This window comes from Orcinus orca, chromosome 19 (genome assembly GCF_937001465.1).
Source record: "Orcinus orca chromosome 19, mOrcOrc1.1, whole genome shotgun sequence".
NCBI classification, from domain to species: Eukaryota; Metazoa; Chordata; class Mammalia; order Artiodactyla; family Delphinidae; genus Orcinus; species Orcinus orca.
Window position 1 is genome coordinate 19113551 of NC_064577.1, and position 19584 is coordinate 19133134.

Consider the following 19584-nt stretch of genomic DNA (forward strand, 5'->3'; position numbering starts at 1 on the left):
TCAAAGAGATATTTGTATACCCACGTTCATAGCAGTATTATTCACAACAGCCAAAAGGTAGAAGCAACCCAAATGTCCACTCACAGATGAATAAATAAGCCAAATGTGGTCTATACATACAATGGAATATTATCCAAACTTAATAAAGGAAGGAAATTCTGACACATGCTACAAAATGGATGAACCTCGAGGTCATTACGCTAACACATAAGACAAAGGCACAGAAGACACATACTGTATAATTTTACTTATGTGAGATATCAAGAGTAGTCAAACTCACAGAATCAGAAAGGAAGACAGTGGTTGCCAGGAGCTGGGGGAAGGGAGCATGGAGAATTGTTAAATGGATACTGACATATGGGGAGAAATTGACAATAATACAATAGTAGTAGTAACACCCCACTTACATCAGTGGACAGAAAATCAATGTGGTCTTAAATGACACAATACACCAGTTGGACTTAACAGATATCTACAGGACATTACAACCAAAAACAGCAGAATTACACATTCTTTTCAAGTGCACAATGGACATTCTGCAGGATCGATCACATGCTGAGCCACAAAACAAGCCTCAACAAATGTAACAACAATTTGTAACAACAAATGTAAGAGGACAGAAATTATATATCAAGCATTTTTTTCCAACCACAACAGTATGAAACTAGAAAACAACTTAGAAAGAAAAATGGGAAAAGAAGAAACACATGGAGACTGAAAAACATGCTACTAAAAAACCAATGGGTCAATTAAGAAATCAAAGAGGAAATCAGAAAATAACTTGATACAAATGAAAATGGAAACACAACACTGCAAAAATCTATGGTATACAGCACAAGCAGACGGAAGTTTATAGCCACACAGGCCTTCCTCAAGAAACAAGAAAAATCTCAAATAAACTACCTAACCTCCCACCTAAAAGAATTAGAAAAAGAAAAACAAAGCCCAAAGTCAGCAGAAGAAAGGAAGTAAAGATCAGAGAGATTTAAAAAAAAAAAAAAACACAATAGAAAAGATCAATGAAACCCAGAGCTGGTTTTTTGAAAAGATAAACAAAACTGATAAACCTTTAGCCAGGCTCACCAAGAAGAAAAGAGACAGGACCCAAATAAAATAAGAAGATATTTGCAAACCGTATATATGATAAGGGATTAATATCCAAAATATACAAAGAACTCATACAACTGAACATCAAAAAACAAACAATCCTGGGCTTCTCTGGTGGTGCAGTGGTTGAGAGTCCACCTGCCAATGCAGGGGACACAGGTTCGTGCCCTGGTCCGGGAAGATCCCACATGCCGCGGAGCGGCTGGGCCTGTGAGCCATGGCCGCTGAGCCTGCGCGCCCAGAGCCTGTGCTCCACAACGGGAGAGACCACAACAGTGAGAGGCCCACGTACCGCAAAATAAATAAATAAATAAATAAACAATCCTAGGACTTCCCTGGTGGCGCAGTGGTTAAGAATCCGCCTGCCAACGCAGGGGACATGGGTTCGAGCCCTGGTCCAGGAATATCCCACATGCCGCGGAGCAACTAAGCCCGTGCGCCACAACTACTGAACCTGCGCTCTGGAGCCCGCGAGCCACAACTACTGAGCCTGTGTGCCACAACTACTGAAGCCCGAGTGCCTAGAGCCCGTGCTCTGCAACAAGAGAAGCCACTGCAATGAGAAGCCCGCGCATAGCAATGAAGAGTAGCCCCCGCTCACCGCAAATAGAGAAAGCCCGTGCACAGCAATGAAGACCCAACGCAGCCAAAAATAAATAATAAAAAATTTTTTGATTAATAGGCAGAAGACTTGAATAGACATTTTTCCAAAGACATACAGATGCCCAACAGGCACATGAAAAGATGCTCAACATCACTAATCATCAAGAGAAATGCAGATTAAAACTGCAATGAGATATCACCTCACACAGGTCAGAATGGCCATCATCAAAGAAGACCACAGATAACAAATGTTGGCAAGGATGTGGAGAAAAGGGAACCCTCTTGCACTGTTGGTGAAAATGTAAATTGGTGCAGCCACTACGGAGAACAGTATGGAGTTTCCTCAAAATTCTGAAAATAGAACTACTATATATGATCCAGCAATCCCACTCCTGGGTATATATCCAAAAAATAAGGAAAAGACTAATTCAAAAGATACATGCACCCCAATGTTCAAAGCAGCACTATTCACAATAGCGAAGACATGGAAACAACCTAAATGTCCATCAGCAGAAGAATGGATAAAGAAGATGTGGTACGTATGTACAATGGAATATTACTTGGCCATAAAAAATGAAATAATGCCATTTGCAGCAACATGGATGGACCTGGAGGGTATTATGCTTGATGAAATAAGTGAAACAGAGGAAGACAAATACTGTATGGTACCACTTATATGTCTAAAAAATAAAACTAGTGAATATAATGAAACAGACTCACAGATACAGAGAACAAACTAGGGGTTATCAGTAGGGAGAGAGAAGGGGAAGGGGCAAAATAAAGGTAGGGGATTAAGGGTACAAACTATTGTGTATAAAATAAATAAGCTACCAAGATATATTGTACAGCACAGGGAATATAGCCAATATTTTATAATAACTATAAATGGAGTATAATCTATAAAATTTTTCTATCACTATACTGTACACCTGAAACTAATATCAAAAATTCACTATACCTAAATTTTAAAGAGTAATGAAAAGAATTTTACTTGTTCCTTCCCATCAAGACTGGAAAGGAGGGGCTTCCCTGGTGGCGTAGTGGTTAAGAATCCACCTGCCAATGCAGGGGGACACGCGTTTAATCCCTGATCCGGGAAGATCCAACATGGCCGCGGAGCAACTAAGCCCATGCACCACAACTACTGAGCCTGCACTCTAGAGCCCGTGAGCCACAACTGCCGAGCCTGCGTGCTGCGACTACTGAAGCCTGCATGCCTAGAGTCCATGCTCTGCAACGAGAAGCCACTGCAATGAGAAGCCCGCACACTGCGACGAAGAGTAGACCCCGTTCACTGCAACTAGAGAAAGCCCACGCACAGCAACAAAAACCCAACGCAGCCAAAAATAAAATAAATTTTTTAAAAAACCACACACAAAAAAGAATTCTTAAAAAAAAAAAAAAGACTGGAAAGGAAAAAGTAAAATTCTCTTTTCACACATGACACCATCCTATACCTACCCAAAGAATCCACAAGAAAGCTCCTAGAAAGAACAGATCAGTTCAGCAAAGTGTCAGGTACAAGATCAACAGAAAGGGACAGAAAGTAGAGGTTACCCAGGGCTGGGCAGAGGGAAAATGGGAACTTACTGCTTAATGGGTAGAGTTTCTATTTGAGAGAGAAAAATGTTTTAGAAATGGATGGTGGTGATGGTTGCATAACACTGTGAATGTACTTAAGGGCACTAAATTGTACATATAAAAACGGTTAAAATGTCAAATTTTATATTACATATATTTTACCACAATTCAAAAAATAGAAAACAAAAACAGATCTATTGGGCTTCCCTCGGTGGTGCAGTGGTTGAGAGTCCGCCTGCCGATGCAGGGGACACAGGTTCGTGCCCCTGTCTGGGAAGATCCCACATGCCGCGGAGCGGCTGGGCCCGTGAGCCATGGCCGCTGAGCCTGCGCGTCCGGAGCCTGTGCTCCGCAACGGGAGAGGCCACAGCAGTGAGAGACCCACGTACCAGGGAAAAAAAAAAAAAAACAGATCTATTTTACTAAATTTACAAATGGATGTTAGGATACTTAAGGGACTTTAGCTAAGTTGAAAGTGGTGCTGATTGTTTAAGAGTTCCATCTGTTCATGTGATTTGATAAGACATTAATCAAACTTCACTTGAACAGAGCTGAGTGATTTGCAAGAAACAGCTAGGATTTTGTATTTGCAATTTTAACTCACTTAATATTAATTCTTACAAACCAGTAGGTTTCTATGAACAAAAGCTGCCTTCGTAGATGTAAAAAAAAAAAATCACGTTGAACCTGTAACTTTTATATTTTCAGTAACTTAAATATTTTATAGAATTTTTAAATTTCCCAAAAGATAAAAACAAAAAAAGTCTGAGGGAAAAAAAAATTCAGAGACCAGAATCACATCTTTCTGAAAAATAAATAAGAAATTAATGTCCTCATTACCTCCCCAGGTGTGGACGTGGATTTTTTTCCACCACACGTACAGGAAGAGAAGAGCAGACAGGAAGAACTGGGAAGTGGTGTTCGCCCAGGCAGATCCTCTGAAGGAGAAAAAGCTATGGTCACCCGTGAGTACATTCCTCCCAAATAGTAAGCTTTCGCTCTCACAGTGATTAGATGAGCCCATAGCTCCTGGACTATCTTCTTTTTAAACACCAGATCCACTTATAATAGACTTGTTTTCTTTTCATCAAGATTGAATTTTTGTGGAAGAACCCAATGCTACTAGAAAAGCAAAAGGACATAAAGACTTATCACCCTTCCTTGTTCTGATAGCCTTAAATAAACCATCAAATAAATTCTTAAACATACTTAGTTCAAAGGCTATAGCAGGGATTTCCCTGGTGATCCAGTGGGTAAGACTCCGCGCGCCCAGTGCAGGGGCCCAGGGCTCGATCCCTGGTCCAGGAACTAGATCCCACATGCATGCCGCAACTGAGACCCAGCACAGCAAAAGATAGATAGATGATAAATAAATAAATAAGGCTATGGCAGACAGCAACTGTGCTCAACAACTGGTCTGGGGTCATAGTAGTTTTATTTCCCAGGATTATAACAAATTTGTTTTGTCTTGGGAAATAACCTGAGAGCATCGTCAATGGATGACATTTTAGCCCCACAAATAGAATGTACCCTGTCCTGGCGCAGAGACCAGGAACTCTGATTCTCTTCTGTTTTTTCATTTCACTCTCCTGACCAGTTCTCACATTTTTTCATTTCTTAATCCATCCCTGTGTTTTTCTCCTCTTACCCACCTGTTCCCAAACTGCCCTCTGTATATCTGTTTAAAAAAACCTTCTAAAAGACAGTCTCTGAGCTTCACCTTCAGAGAAGCCTGCTGAGATGCTTATGTGGGTCAGTGTCACCGCTTCTCAAACTCGGCCGCTGACTCTTCACTCCCCCACGGCCAAAGCCTCTTTCGGTTTTCTGGAAGGTGTTACAAATGTTTTTTCATTGATTGGTCCGTGTTCCAACTCTGCATAATCCTTCAATTAACGGCTTTTGTGTGTGTGTGTATATATATATATATATATATATATATTCTTTTTGTTTTTTTTTTTTTTTTTGCGGTACGCGGGCCTCTCACTGCTGTGGCCTCTCCCGCCACGGAGCACAGGCTCCGGACACGCAGGCTCAGCGGCCATGGCTCACGGGCCCAGCCGCTCCGCGGCATGTGGGATCCTCCCGGACTGGGGCATGAACCCGTGTCCCCTGCATCAGCAGGCGGACTCTCAACCACTGCGCCACCAGGGATGCCCATTGTATATATTTTTTACTGCAACCGACAGTAAGAATTAAATTTCTGTCACTATCCAGTACTCACATGCCATAGAAGCAAACGTCTCATGAAAAACACCCCCAGGCCATGTTCTATTTCCTATTCTATTTCATCTTATTTCATTCATAATATATTTAATCTTTCAAAGTGCTGGTCATGACCCACGAAACCAGTTTTCATTTATAAAGAAACACACTGCCCTAGGGAACTCCCTGGCGGTCCAGTGGTTAGGACTCTGCGCTTTCACTGCAGTGGCCCAGGTTCAGTCCCTGGTGGGGGAACTAAGATCCCACAAGCTGTGCAGCACAGCCGAAAAAAAGAAACACACTGCCCTAAAGCACCTCAAAACTGCCGGGGCCCGGTCCATGAGTGCTGGTGAGATCACGCCAGCCACACGGAGGAAGCAGGCTCTGGGGGCCTCAAGTGAGGGGGGACCAGCACGTGGCACCCGCCCAGGGAGGTCTTACTCTGTGTGACCCCCGCCTGCTCGAGCTTCTTCGAGACGGAATCTGGCTCCATTCCTTTACAATCCAGGGACAACGGGAAAATCCCTACAGGCCTCTGCCCACCTCCTGCCTTGGCTGGGGTCACCCCTCCCTGTGTGCCCAGGCTCAGGATCACCCTCCTCCGGGCGGGTGTCACCTCCCCGCTCTCCCCAGACTAAGCCCCAACGTTCCTCCCTCCCGGGTTCCAGGGCACCCGCCGCCCATGAACACAGCTTGGCATTCCCCACTGGGCTGCCCCCTCCCCTGCATCCCAGCCGGCACACAGAAGGCACTCAGCACGTGGGGAACGGAGGGGTCACTACTCACGCCACTCCGAAGTCCAGGGCGTACAGCAGGAGGGCATTCATGCCCACGTTGAGGACGTTCGCTGCAATACCGGTAACCACTTGAGGCAGGATGATGCCCTAAGAGCCCCAGGCACACAGGGAAACACGAGCACTTTCAACAGCCTGTCAGCTGGGTGGTGCGAGCGAGCAGGGAACATACATCGGCCTCCGCCGCCCGGCTCCCAGCACAGGGCTCCTAAAACCCTTGCCATTCCCTCAGTGCTAAGAGCACCAGGGGCATCTCTTATTCTAATATCTGGTCTTTGACCCCAGCTCTGACACAGAGCTCCTGAAAGCCTTATGAATTCCTTAGTTATAAGAGTACCAAGAGTATCTTTTGTTCTAATGAGGCGACCCAGGATGGGCTCCGGTCACCACGATTTTCAGGCTCCCCACCCCCACTCTCGAGAGGGGGGACGGGCTGGAAATGGAGCTAATGAACGATCACGCCCTTGTGAGGACACCTCCATAAAGTCCCAACAGCACGGGCTTCGGGGAACTTCCAGGCGGGTGCACACGGGCACAGCATCCCAGCGAGAAAAGAGAGGGGACAACCACGCCAGCCGGGTCCCGGCGTGAGGTCTATAAGGAAAGACCACCTGCGAGCGCCAGGACCAAGGCTGGGGGCACACAAGGTCACCTCACCCAGAGTACCCAGCGATGCCCGTGGCGGAGCAGGGGTACCGTGAACGCCCATCCCTTTATTCTTACTTTACTCACTTCGTTTGTATCTAATGCCCACGCGACACTGGTACTTTCTTTAAGTAAGACTTCTGCATTTTCCCCCTGCATTTAAACGGCTGACCACTGTCAAAGTGCAATGGCTTCGTGGACAAACGGTGACACGCAGGCATTGGAGGCTCAGTTCGGTGGGCTGGAGCGCCTCTCAACTCTGCCCGCACCCACCCTGCCCTGTGCTACACGAGGCCCCGGGGGGCCCTGCACATGGCTGCAGTGGTGGCCGTGGGACACTGGGTCCTCCTCCCCTAAAACAGGAGCCAGTCAGTCTGAGGCCGGTGCAAAGCCAGAAACCAGGTGGCCTAGAGGATGTGACGGGGCTGGGCATCTCTCTAGGGCAGGGCACATCCATCCACAAGACTCCACCCAGACAGAGCTCGGGTAGAACCTCGGAAAAAATTGTCCATTACTTTTATGGAAAATTCCATAAGGTATTTACCGGGGGGTTGGGGTGGGTGGGCGGTGGCCCGGCTGGCAGTGTGGCACTCTGGCCAGTCCCGCGGGGCCAGGAAGCAGGCTGTGGACACGCAGGTGGTGACAGCGCTCAGCCTGGAGCTTGGACCAGAGCCCACTACCCTGGGGACCTCAGCGCAACAAGGCCTCTGCTGGAGCCTCAGTGTTCTCACTCGAGTGCATCTCTGTCTAAGCACAGTCAGGGTCGGGGCACAGAGCGAGGAAGGGGGCGTTAAGGATGGGGGAGATGGACGCGCGACGGTGGGGCTGCAGGTGCGGCCCGGATGGAGAAGGTGCAGCCCGGTGGGGGACAGGTCCCAGGTGGCCCCCACTTCGAGGAGCCACACGTTTGGTTCGGTCTGGCTCCCGAGTCTCACTGAGCCTGGGGGAAGGGGCGGTGTGAGCTGGGACGGCCCAGGGTCAAGAGCCTCGGACCCTCAGCCCATTCCACCTTGAAGCCCGCCTTCCACCGTAACCCTCAGGCCTAGCCCAGCACTGGGCTGTCGTGTTGGAAAGAGAAATACTCGAAGCAGATCCTTAAGGCAGGACAGTTTGTAGAAAAAGATCTAGCGAATGCCAACTCAGAACCTACCCTCTTCAGCCCTAACTCTCCTCCTCTGTGAAGCTGGGTAAGATAATTACTTTCTTGCAAGATTGCGAGAAATGACTCTCAGCGCGCTGTTGGGCGTGTCTGCCTAAAACCCAAACTGGGGAAAGCTAGGGAAGAGCCCGCCCCAGAAATACAGACTTTTAAATATTGAAAACTTTAGATCAGACTTTGGAGCCAGGCTGAGTTCAAATCCCAGCTCCCTGGCTTACAATCTGTCTGACCTTGGGCAAGTCACCTCATCTACATACCTTAGTTTTCTTATCTAAAAATGGAAAGGCTAGAGCCTACTCACATTGTTATTAGAATTAAGTTAATGTATTTATAAGGCATTTAGAACAGTATCTGGCACGGAGTAAAATTATTGTTAATAAATAAATAAAACAGAAATACCACGTCGAGTTAGGGAAAAAAATATTGACTACACATTTCCAGTATTATGGAGTAAAACTATTAAAGAATCTGTACCTGACTTTGTAAATACTTTGCCTGCAGCTGGAACAGCAATGTGGCCTGTAAGATAAAATAGAAAATAATTTTTTAATCTTTCTTTTAATCTTTTTTTTAATCTTGCTGATTAAAAAAAAGTCTCATTCCCACAGTTTACGTCGGTTCTGGTTTTTAGTAAGATATTTATCTTGTTATGTGACCTCAAATTCAGAGACTCAGACCCACACTAACCAAACGCTAGGATAATCAAATGCTACCTATTTGGATTTTCCCAGCAGACTCCGTGAGGACAAAAGCGAATTCTAACCAGCTCGAGAGAAGCCACTCCCACTCGCTGCCTTGACGTCTGAATGGCTCCGAGGGTGACAGCTGGCGGTCCTTCCCCAAATCCAGGCGGAGCCCAGGAAGCATCCTGATTAATTTGGAATCAAAGGTAACCCTAACCTAGAGACCGTCAGGCAGAGTGAAGTCAGTCAGAAGGAGAAAAACAAATACCGTATATTAATGCATATATGTGGAATCTAGAAAAATGGTACAGATGATCTTATTTGCAAAACAGAAATAGAGACACAGACGTAGAGAACAAACATATGGACACCAAGAGGGGAAAGTGGAGGACGGGGTGGGATGAATTGGGAAGTTGGGATTGTCATCTATACACTGTTGATATAAAATAGTGTATGAAATAGATAACTAATGAGAACCTACTGTATAGCTCAGGGAACTCTACTCAACTCAATGCTTTTTGGTGACCTAAACGGGAAGGAAATGCAGACAAGAGGGGACATATGTATACATATGGCTGATTCGCTTTGCTATACAGTAGAAACTAACACAACATTGTAAAGCAACTATACCCCAATAAAAATTAATTTTAAAAAAAAGTAACCCTAGAATAAGGAAGGAAATGTCTTCCCCTTATCAGTGTTTATATTTAATTTAAGCTCTTGGACATCAAAGTGGCACAAGCTCTGAGGATCAGTGGGGTGGGGACGACAGGTCCAAGAAATTTTCAACTTTTGCATGAATAGCACGTTGATAAAATAAACAAAAGGAGGGGAGGCCCGCCTTCACGGGCTGCTTCGTGTACCGAAATGCAAGGATGTTCTTGACACTTACCGGAAGAGAAGGGATTAAAATCATCACATAGATCTGGGCTATCCTAAAACAGACAACAAAAGAGCCTCCAGTTAATATTAAAACAATTGCTGGTCATGCTGTCTTCAAGCTGAATCCACAGAGGATGTTCTAAAAAATTAAAACTAAAAATAATTTATATGGGAGAAAGTTAATAACACTTGTAAGTGACTGCTTCTCTGCAACGTAAGTCGACATCACATCAGGCCTGCTAAATGTCTGCTTACTCAGGGGAGCTGGACTTGATGTTTTTCAGGTCATCCTAGGCAGAAAAGCTGGAAGGAACACAGCCAAATGAACTGAAAGTTGGGCAAAATTCGGAAGCCTCTTGCAAGAGCCAGGACTGCAGCTGTACCTCACAAGGAAGCACGACCAACAGTCTCCAAAAAGGACAGCCTGCATCTCCAGAAAGGACAGTCTCCCCCTGCATCCGGCATCCCTGACATCCCTGGGGAGCCTGCTAGAGCTGAGGGTTAACAATCCCGGCTCTAAAAACAAGCGTGAGGCGACCACGTTGCCCTCTTCTACGCGTCAGGGAAAGACACTCTGCATGTGCATAACGCCAAACGGAGAAACTCCGTGAAGGGCAGGCGGGGCCATGTCTCCCGGAGGGCAGGGTCCCCGTGCATCTGCATCGGGGGGTCCCCACCAGCCCAGGGTCCCGCAGGCCAGAGTCACAGCTTCCACCTTCCACAGGGTTCAAGTCCAGGTGACTGACCGAAAATGTCAACACAGGCAAGATAACCAAGCAGCCACTGACCGTGACCCTGGGCTTGTGACGCTAGAGATCCGGCTGACCTGGAGACCTCGGGGTCTTGCTTCAGGAACAGGAGGAGGCTCTCGGTGTTGAGCAAGAGGGCCCAGCACGGGAAGCAGCACAGCAGCAGGACGAGGATGCTTCTCTGAAGGACGATCCCCACACGCTTTAGGTTCTTGGCTCCAAAGGACTTGGGAACACAAATACAGTGATGGAGAATGCAGCGCCTGGGCCACCTGCCCCGCCAACAGACCTCCACCGGAAGTGCCCTGCCCGCCACCAGCAGCCCTGCCGGGTGCTTCCTGCCATCTGCTCCCACCCCAGCCGCTGAGCTGGTTGCCCGGGACGACTGGTCCCCTGCTCCAGGGAACCGGGCAGGAAAGAGCTGAGCTTAAAAGGTGTGAGAAGAACTGGGCGCATGTTGGAGCCTTCCGGATTCATTCAGCAGATACTTCTACAACACCTACTACATGCCAGACAGCCGTGAGGCCTGGGAGCTAACTCAGCAGGGAGCAAAGTCCCTGCTCTCATAGAAAAAAGTCAATCCGGGAAGGGGAAGAGGAAGGAGTGTTGGGGTGGTGGTGAGCACAGCTCTTGACCTGGTGATGGGGTGGGGGGGCCTCACCCAGGGGCTGATGGCAAGAGAATGAGCGGGAGCAGCCTGGGGGCGCTGCAGGGCTGGAACAGAGTGGGGGAGGGAGGGGTGGGGGAGGGGTCACTGGACAGCTCCAAGCAGAGGAACCCCACGAGTGGCGGAGGGGCAGGTGGGAGGCCAGGGCACAGAGAGCGGGGAGGTGGACAGGCCGCTCCCCAGTGCCCCGGCCCAGGCCTCCTCTCTCTGCAAGTAACGGAATGACTGTCTCTTTCTTCAACCAAAAGCGACCGACCTCAACACACATTAAAAGAGACAATGGGACTAAATTAAACACCCGGTAACGGAAGAATGGAAATACCAGTGACATATTACAGAATATTATGCAAATATTAAATGGGAAAGTATACACTGACTTCATTAAAGCAGAACATTCTCCAAACACTGTTGAAGGGGAGGGAAAAAAAAACCCCATATGTAAATTCTAGAGTTGTGTGGGTGCATAAATGTACACAGATTGAAATATTTGTAGGATATTCACCAAAAAGTTGATAGAGATAACTGGGGGATGGGCGGGGGTAAATTTTAGTGATTTTTTCCACTTTTTAAAATACTTTTCTAGATAACCTAAAATTTCTATATGTGTTTGGCCTTTATAATCTTTTTAAAAAGCTATTTAAAATTTGGGAAACAACGTGCCACTATGGAAGTACATTTAATAATACAGAAAGATGTCCATTATATGATACGTGGGGAAGCAAGATACAGCCTTTTTGTTAAAAAGTGTATATATATAAATGAAAATGACTGAAATGTTGAAATGGTGCAAAAAAAAAAGGAACCCAAAAAACTCTTTTGAAATAAAATTTCATATCCTGTATCATGCCAATCCAGAGTTAGCTTTGGCCTAAATTACATTAAGTCCTTCAGAGCCGTGTTCAGCTTAGCCTGGAAAAACGATCTCAGGAAACCCTCATGCATTACCTGATGGGAGCCGAGGGCAACAGCTCAGGAGATACTACATTCGCTTAGCACTGCTCCTTCCTTGGCATGTAACCCTGTCCTCATTCTCCCAGGCTTTGGGTTTAAAGGTAGGACTCATCCATCTTATACCACCCCGCCCCAGCCATTCATTCATCCATCCGACCATCCACCCACCCACCCACCCACTCATTCATCCACTCATGCATCATATCCCCACCCACCCATTCATCCATCCATCAATCATACACCCACCCATTCATTCATCTACACACTCATTCATCACACAGCCACTCATCCACCCATCCATCCACCCACCCCCCCATCTCTGCCACCTCCTCACCCATTCAACAAATTTCCAAGGTACTTGCTCTACAGCAAGCACAATGCTGAACCACAGGGCTTCAGAGACTGAAAGGGACACAGCCTTTCTCCCTAAGGAGCTCAGAGTCTAGAGGGAAAACCACTGTGGTTATAGATCAGGTGGGTGAGATAAGAGCCAGAGCCGGGAAGAAAAAGCCTTGACTGGCATCTGTCCCTGCGCTGGTGATGCCCGTACACCAGCCCAGAGCTCCCAATCCCAGGACAGGCATAAGGATGGAGAGAAACGAGCAGAGTCAAGAAACACTACGAGTCCAAGTCAAGAGCCGTCAGCAGTTCTGCTAACGTGTGGAGATGGGGGAGGAAGCAGATGGCTTCTGGCTTGAGTGGGGGTGGTGTATTCCTGAGAGAGGGAACTCTACAGGGGAACACTGGTGAGCTTAATCCTGGATCAGCTGGGTCTGAGGACAGAATGGAGCCTGGCCCTCTGGGAAGGGATGGGGGCAGGAGATGGCGACGTGAGTCTTCACCACCGCTGGCGGCGGGGGAGACAGCAGCCGGGGGAGGATGTACCACAGTGGGAGGTAGGTGCGGGCAGGGGCCTCCAAGGGGCAGGAAGAAGAAGAACAGACAGCACAGACTGAGAAGGAGCCACCGGAGAGGTGGCTGGACCATTGGCAGGATCCGCAACCGTGGCAACCAGGGAGTGGTGGAGAGCGGCGGTGGCTGCGCAGGTTAAGGACCAGGATCGGGCGGCAGGGGGGAGGCGGGGCGGACACACAGGAACGGAATCAGTGATGGGTGCCGAGTCCAGGGCGGTGTCCAGACAGGGACCACAAGGGACACCTTCAAGCAGCTTGGTTTGAAGGAGAGGAGAGACGGAGGGGCAGTGGATGAAGGAGGACGGTTTTAGGGTGGGAGGGATCAGACAGGACGGAAAAAGGAAAACAGCCCTGAGTAGACGGACCAGAGGACAGGGTTAGTAAAGCCAGCTCCGCGCCATTCACAGCCATCAGCAGCGGGGTAGCCGACAAAACAAAAGGCCGCAAAACCACAGCCTGACCTCAGTCCCCTAGGTTGGTTCTACGACGAAAGATCACTGACAAAGAAAGGTCTGTGGGGCAGGGTGGTCCTCACCTGAGACATGAGCATGTCACAAGCGGAGGCCAAGCCAGTTCCAACGGAAATCCCGGCGACATTCACAACCTGCAAGGAACAGCAGACCAGGTGTGGCAAGCGTCCGGGGACCAGGCGGGAGCAGCTGGTGATCTGTGTCTCAGATCACATGGTGTCCACATCTGTCCTTGTCGACTGTCACACAGAACGTACAGTCTAACTAAAGGATCACAGTCACCTGCATCGACCAGGGGAGCCAACAACCTAGTTTTTCCTAAACCCACAGCGCATTACAACTTCTGTATTTAATAAAAGTACCGTTGCGGTTAACACCTGAAGGTGATACCCCTGATCTACGGTGTGCATTTAATGACAATAACAGCAAACCTGGACTGAGCACGTGCTACGTGCAGGGTCGTCCCCAGCCCGTCACACACACACTGCTGCGATCACCACTCCCGTTTTATGGGTCATCTGAGTCACAGCAAGTTACATCACTCAGATGGTGACCTGAAGCTGGGCAGCCTGGCCCCAGGCTCTGGTCCTCCAGTGAGGAACGGCACAACTTCTGTGTCAGCCTCTCGCCCAGACCCCACCCAGTGCCCCCGACAACCAGGGGCACAAGCGGTAACCTGCAGGTACGGGTCAGAGCCCAGCAGAGCTGGGTGGGGGGAGCTGAAGACCCTCGTTTCCATCCTGGGCTCACATTTAGCAGTGACGGCAGCCCCGGATGACCTTCTCGGCTGAGCCCCCGGGAGTGGGTGACAGGCCACCCTCAGAGCAGGAGGGGACATCCACCCCAAGACGCTCTCTGCTGAGTCCACCCAGGACAGCGTCAGGGCAAAAGCCCCAGTACACCTGGGCTTTCCAGGAAGAGAGAAGGATGAAGCATGCCAATTTCTCAAGAGTTTTGTATTGAAAAACAGTGTCACACGTGAGCCTTTTCTGGGTAAATGAATGCACTTTGGTGTCATTCTTCCTCTACAACTTCGAGTCCATGTGGGTCAAGTTACTGTTCAGAGACGGCTTTGGTTAAAGCCAACGAGCTTTTACCAGCCCAGCCCTGACGTCACACTTTCCCCTCCCAGCAGCCAGTGATAAAAGATGCACAGGAGCTGCTGCTGTATCTCTCAGAGCACGTCATCTGGGACACGGGTTTCCACAGCAGGGTGTCCACTTCATGAAACTCTGCACGAGAAACTCCCTACAACTCAGCATCGAGAAAAGCTGCTCTCCCCTGAGAGATGGCTCAGGGACCTTGGGGGAGCCACATGGGTGGGGAGTTCGAGCAGATGTGCAGCCCCTCAGGTGCCAGTCTCCACCACCCCACCTTGCGTCGTCTTCCACCCGTGTGTCTTGGACCCAACTCTATCTGCCTTGAAAGTATTTTTATAAACCAACTCAAATGCTTTGTGGAACAAGGTGGGTATATAGAAATGTTCTTTGCTTTTAAAACCAAACACTTTGGGCTTCCCTGGTGGCGCAGTGGTTGAGAGTCCGCCTGCCGATGCAGGGGACACGGGTTCGTGCCCCGGTCCGGGAAGATCCCACATGCCGCGGAGCGGCTGGGCCCGTGAGCCATGGCCGCTGGGCCTGCGCGTCCGGAGCCTGTGCTCCGCAACGGGAGAGGCCACAACAGTGAGAGGCCCACATACCGCAAAAAAATAAATAGAGTTTTCTTGAAATGAGTCTGCTGTCTCCCTAGCAATTTGTTACAATTTAACAGCCGATTAAAAGCAAAAGTCTGGCCACCCACTGCCCGATAAGACAGGCACAGACCCCCTTATCTAAGACCTTATCCACAGAAATGCCTGACTTTGGAACATACCCACCTTCCCACATGCCCTTTTCAAGCCTGTCTGTATAATTTTAGGTTTGTATCTACTGTATGATTTTTTTTTGTTAGTCACCCACCAAATCTTTGTTTTTATTGAAATATACAATTTTGATTTACAATGTTGTGTTGGTTTCAGGCGTACAGCAAAGTGATTCCGTTTTATATATGTGTATGTGTATCTATTCTCTTTCAGATTCTTTTCCATTATGGTTTATCACAGGGTATTGAGTATAGTCCGCTGTGCTGTACAGTAGGACCTCGCTGGGTGTATTCCTATTTTATTTTTACTTCAAAAACTAGGAACTCTTCCGTTACCCTCTTATCATTGAGTGCTTTAGGGGAAAAACAAAAAGAGGGAAAGAATCACCAAAAAACACATAAAATCTGAATCCCCTTCCCAAGATAGGTTTCAAAATAGTTTTGGTGAAATAAATGAAAAACCAGGCACCGTGGGATTCTACAGGCGTACGCAATCATCATGCTTTAAACCCTCGCCACGTTACAGATGGGAAAACGTAAAGGCGCAGAGCTGAGAAGAAAAACATACATTCAGGGGATGCCTGGGTGAGAGTCGGCTGCTCGGGTCTCCGAAGTTACACATTTCTGAGACGTCTGCTGGGGCCGCATCTCTGCTGGTACCAGGCTCAGCAGAAGTTAACAGGAGCCGCCGATCACAAGAAAGCAGGCAGAGACAGACCAGCACAGCCCGGAGGGGGGGGCTTTGGGCTGCCTGCGAGTCCTCAGGGACAGTTTTGTGCAGGTGACCCTGCCCTGTCTAGGCAGACACACCCGGACCTCGCAAGCAGGTAGCAGAAAGTCCCGGAGGTCAGAAGCCGGGAGGGGCGCGACTCTGGCTGTAGAATGGGGGGGCGGGGGCAGGATGCAGTCAGGGCGGGAGGAGGGGAGGCCCTGCGGCTGGCAGGAGGGATGAAAGCCGCGCTGGGAGAGTGTAGTAGCAGGAAACAGAAAAAAAGTGAGTTTAAGAAATGTGGGAAATTAAGGCAGCAGGGCTTGCTGACTGATGCAGACAGGGGGCCGTGTGTAGGGTGCTCCCAGGGCAGGATGGTCACCCACAAACAGAGGAGGAGGGGGAAGAGAAGAAGCAGCACAACTACCAGAAGGGGAACCAGGGAGGACTGGCAGGTGCGAAGAGTTCCCAGGAGGGAGGTGGGGGAAGGCGGCCAGGTGAGGGCAAGTTCTCTGGAGATTGGGGGCGGGGGGGGGGTCCCTGGCAACTTTCAGAAGAGTAGGTTAAGTGGAACAGTGGGGAAACAGGCCAGTTTGCAATGGGGAGAAAAGGAAAATGAAGACGCAGTGTAGACTTTCTGGCAGAGTGTTAAGTGGATAGAGGCCAGAGAGGGGGCTGCACAAGGAGAGACTTGGGTACTTTATCATAATTCAGTAGCACTAGTGAAAGGGAAGGGGCTGGAGGAGAAAGGATGGTTCTGAGCCCAGGTAGAAGGCTGGTCTCAAAGAAAAAAGTGATGAGAGACTTCCCTGGTGGCGCAGTGGTTAAGAATCCGCCTGCCAATGCAGGGGGCACTGAATCGAGCCCTGGTCTGGGAAGATCCCACATGCCGCAGAGCAGCTAAGCCCACGAGCCACAACTACTGAGCCCGCGCGCCTAGAGCCGGTGCTCCGCAACAAGCCACCATAATGAGAAGCCCACGCACCTCAACAAAGAGTAGCCCCCGCCCACCGCAACTAGAGAAAAGCCCGCGCGCAGCAACAAAGACCCAATCAGTGCCGCCAAAAATAAATAAATAAATAAATAAATTTTTAAAAAAGAGAGAGGGAGAAGAGTGATGGGGATCCAGGTGGCAGGGCTGAAGGAAGAGCAGGGGGAATCAGGCACTGACTGGCCCTGGATTCTGAGAGGGGACCAAGCGGGGGCTGCAGAGCGAGCGAGGACGGAGGGATCCCAGCATGGGAAACCCCCATGAGGGCAAAGGACAGGCAGCAAGGGTGTGCGGACTTGACAGGGCTCCAGGGATAAAGGGTGGTGAGCGGAAGTGTAAAGTTTAAAGCTTCTGCTGTGGGTGCACACGGAGGGCTGGAAATGTGCAGGGTGTGGAGCCCAATGTGCATTCGGTGATCCTGGAAGCCAGCGAGATGGAGGGAGGCGGACCCACACACCCAAGGAGACAAGCCCTCAGGTCCTGAGGTTGTCAGTGAACACAGAAGAGGCCACGTACAGATCATCAACAAGGAAAAGTACAGGATGGTGTACCAGATAGGTTGCCCAAAACTGGGTGCTGGGAAAGGAGAGTCTGCATGCAAAAGAATGAAGCTGGACCCCTATCTCACACCATACACAAAATCAACTCAAAATGGGTGAAAGACTTGAGCATAAGACCTGAAACCATAAAACTCCTGGAAGAAGACCTAGGCGGTAAGCTCCTTTAACAAGCCTTGGGCGTGATTTTTTGGATCTGACTCCAAAATCAGAGGCAAGAAAAGCAAAAGTAAACGGGACTACATGAAACTGAAAAGCTTCTGCACAGCAAAGGAAACCATCAACAAAATGAAAAGGCAACCTACCAAACGGGTTCACCCAATAACAGACCTGTATCTAAAATGTATGATTCCACATACCAAGGTGGTCTCAACCATAAGGAAAACTTCTGTGGCCCCGCCATGATCTTAGCGCTCTACCCACCTGGGTGGGAACAGGAGGGGCATTTTCTGAGACTGGGAAAGACCGTCTGCCATTACCAGCAGAAGCTTTTCACCTTCTTTGAAAGCATGGATGAAATGCAGGAGAGAGGCAGCTTTCCACTACATCACCAACAAAAATGCAGGGACTTCAAAGGGGGTGTAATTTCAATCCATGGTGGCAGGGAGACACTTTATTACAAGGCTGAAATAGCACCACCTTAATGAGCCGTGTAATTCAAACTAACAGCAGTCAACCTAGTTCTAGATATGTTATCTGGTTTAACTTCATAATAGGAAAAAAAAATGCAGTTCTTTTAGTTCTACCAGCAGAGTTCGCCTCATTGCTACGAATTCTTTCCAATAGCTGGTCCCCAGACCAATTAGAGTCAGTGGGATGGTTTGAGAGTACGGAGAACACCTTTTCTAAGTAGTTGACACAATCTCCTTCCAAATCTAACGATAGGGTAATGGAACCCCCGGGTCAAGCTCGGACCGTGTGAAGGTGCAGGTGTCAGACATCACACCATTCACATTCCAGGCTTTTCCAAGTCGTCAGCCCCCCCGCCCGCGCAAAAGAAGAATGTAAAAACCTACCGAGACAGCAAGCGTAACCGCATCCAACTCGACCTTGCCCAGGTGTCCGCAGAATACGGAGCTGACGAGGCTGATGAGAAAGATCAGCAGGTGCGCGAGGAACTGGGGGAGGAAAGCGGAGGCCAGCGCGTTACACCGACCCTCCCGCCCGAGACGGCGCGGGACGGCGCTGGTCCACCGGCCGGACCGCGGGGGACGGGGTGACGGCGGGGAGAGGAACCACGGGATGAGGGACCGCGGTGGACGTGGTGGTGGGGGGACAGCGGGGAGAGGGACCACGGGATGAGGGACCGCGGGGGACGGGGGGACCGCGGGGAGAGGGACCACGGGGGACCGGGGGGACCGCGGGGAGGTCGGCGCGGGGCCGCGCACTCCCCACTGGGGCCGCGAGCGCCGCCAGCTCCGCCGTCTCGCGCCCCACGTCGGGCGGCAGCGCGCCCCGCAGAGGCCGCAGGCATTCGCGCCAGCCGGGGGTCCCGGGCCGCTGGGCGCCGTCGCGGGCGGACGAGGGGCTCTCGGCGGCGGGCGGCGCAGGGGCGAGGGGGTTCTCCATGCCGTCGCGGGAGGGACCGGCGGCGGACGCGCCAGCTCCGAGAGTGCGCGGGAGGCGGCGGGGGCGGTGGGCCTGATATGGTGTGGGCTGGGTGGGCGGGGCGGCGGGCGGTGGCGGGATTGGGGGTGGGGAGGCCCCGCCCCGCCCGCCCCCTACCGCCGCCGACCCGGCCTCCGGCTTCCCTGGCCCACAGGACTCGGGGGAGGGGCGGCCTTGGTTGGGGGGCGCAGAAGGGGCAGGTGGGAACAGTGCAGGGGGCGCCGAGTTAGCCTTCGCTGGTTTCCGGGTGATGTCTCCCCCCAGGCTGGGTCAAAGAATTTACTCCCCGGGGGGTTGCGCTCCCTGCCGCCCGCAATTTGCAGCGGGTAGGACGAGCCCCCGTGCCCGGTGGAGAGGGAAAGAAAAGCCGGGACTGGGGCTTTGCTGGGGCCCCACCGCGAGGGCCACCTTGGGTGCAGCCTTCGTCTTGGTCCCTGGAAGGTGACCCTCCA

At 50.1% G+C, this 19584-nt stretch overlaps 1 protein-coding gene and 1 pseudogene across 2 annotated transcripts in view; one reads left to right on the top strand and one right to left on the bottom strand.

The window, feature by feature from the left end:
• The window catches only part of SLC47A1 (solute carrier family 47 member 1), a 48677-nt gene extending 29494 nt beyond the window's left edge, over window positions 1–19183 (bottom strand). The window contains exons 1-9 of one of the 2 annotated variants that reach the window (XM_049702436.1): window positions 18541–18643; window positions 13473–13646; window positions 10483–10631; window positions 9667–9709; window positions 8805–8991; window positions 8566–8610; window positions 6280–6377; window positions 5039–5115; window positions 4132–4228 (exon numbers count right to left, since the gene is read on the bottom strand). In XM_049702436.1, the coding sequence (XP_049558393.1) occupies window positions 4132–4228; window positions 5039–5115; window positions 6280–6377; window positions 8566–8610; window positions 8805–8991; window positions 9667–9709; window positions 10483–10631; window positions 13473–13487 (711 nt within the window). In that variant the 5' untranslated portion in view covers window positions 13488–13646; window positions 18541–18643. Of the gene's footprint in view, window positions 1–4131; window positions 4230–5038; window positions 5116–6279; window positions 6378–8565; window positions 8611–8804; window positions 8992–9666; window positions 9710–10482; window positions 10632–13472; window positions 13647–18540; window positions 18644–18919 lie in introns of those variants that run through there. The other variant, XM_049702437.1, reaches the window with a different exon arrangement.
• Window positions 1–19584, top strand: part of LOC117200323 (receptor-binding cancer antigen expressed on SiSo cells-like) — a 108785-nt pseudogene that overhangs the window by 74003 nt on the left and 15198 nt on the right.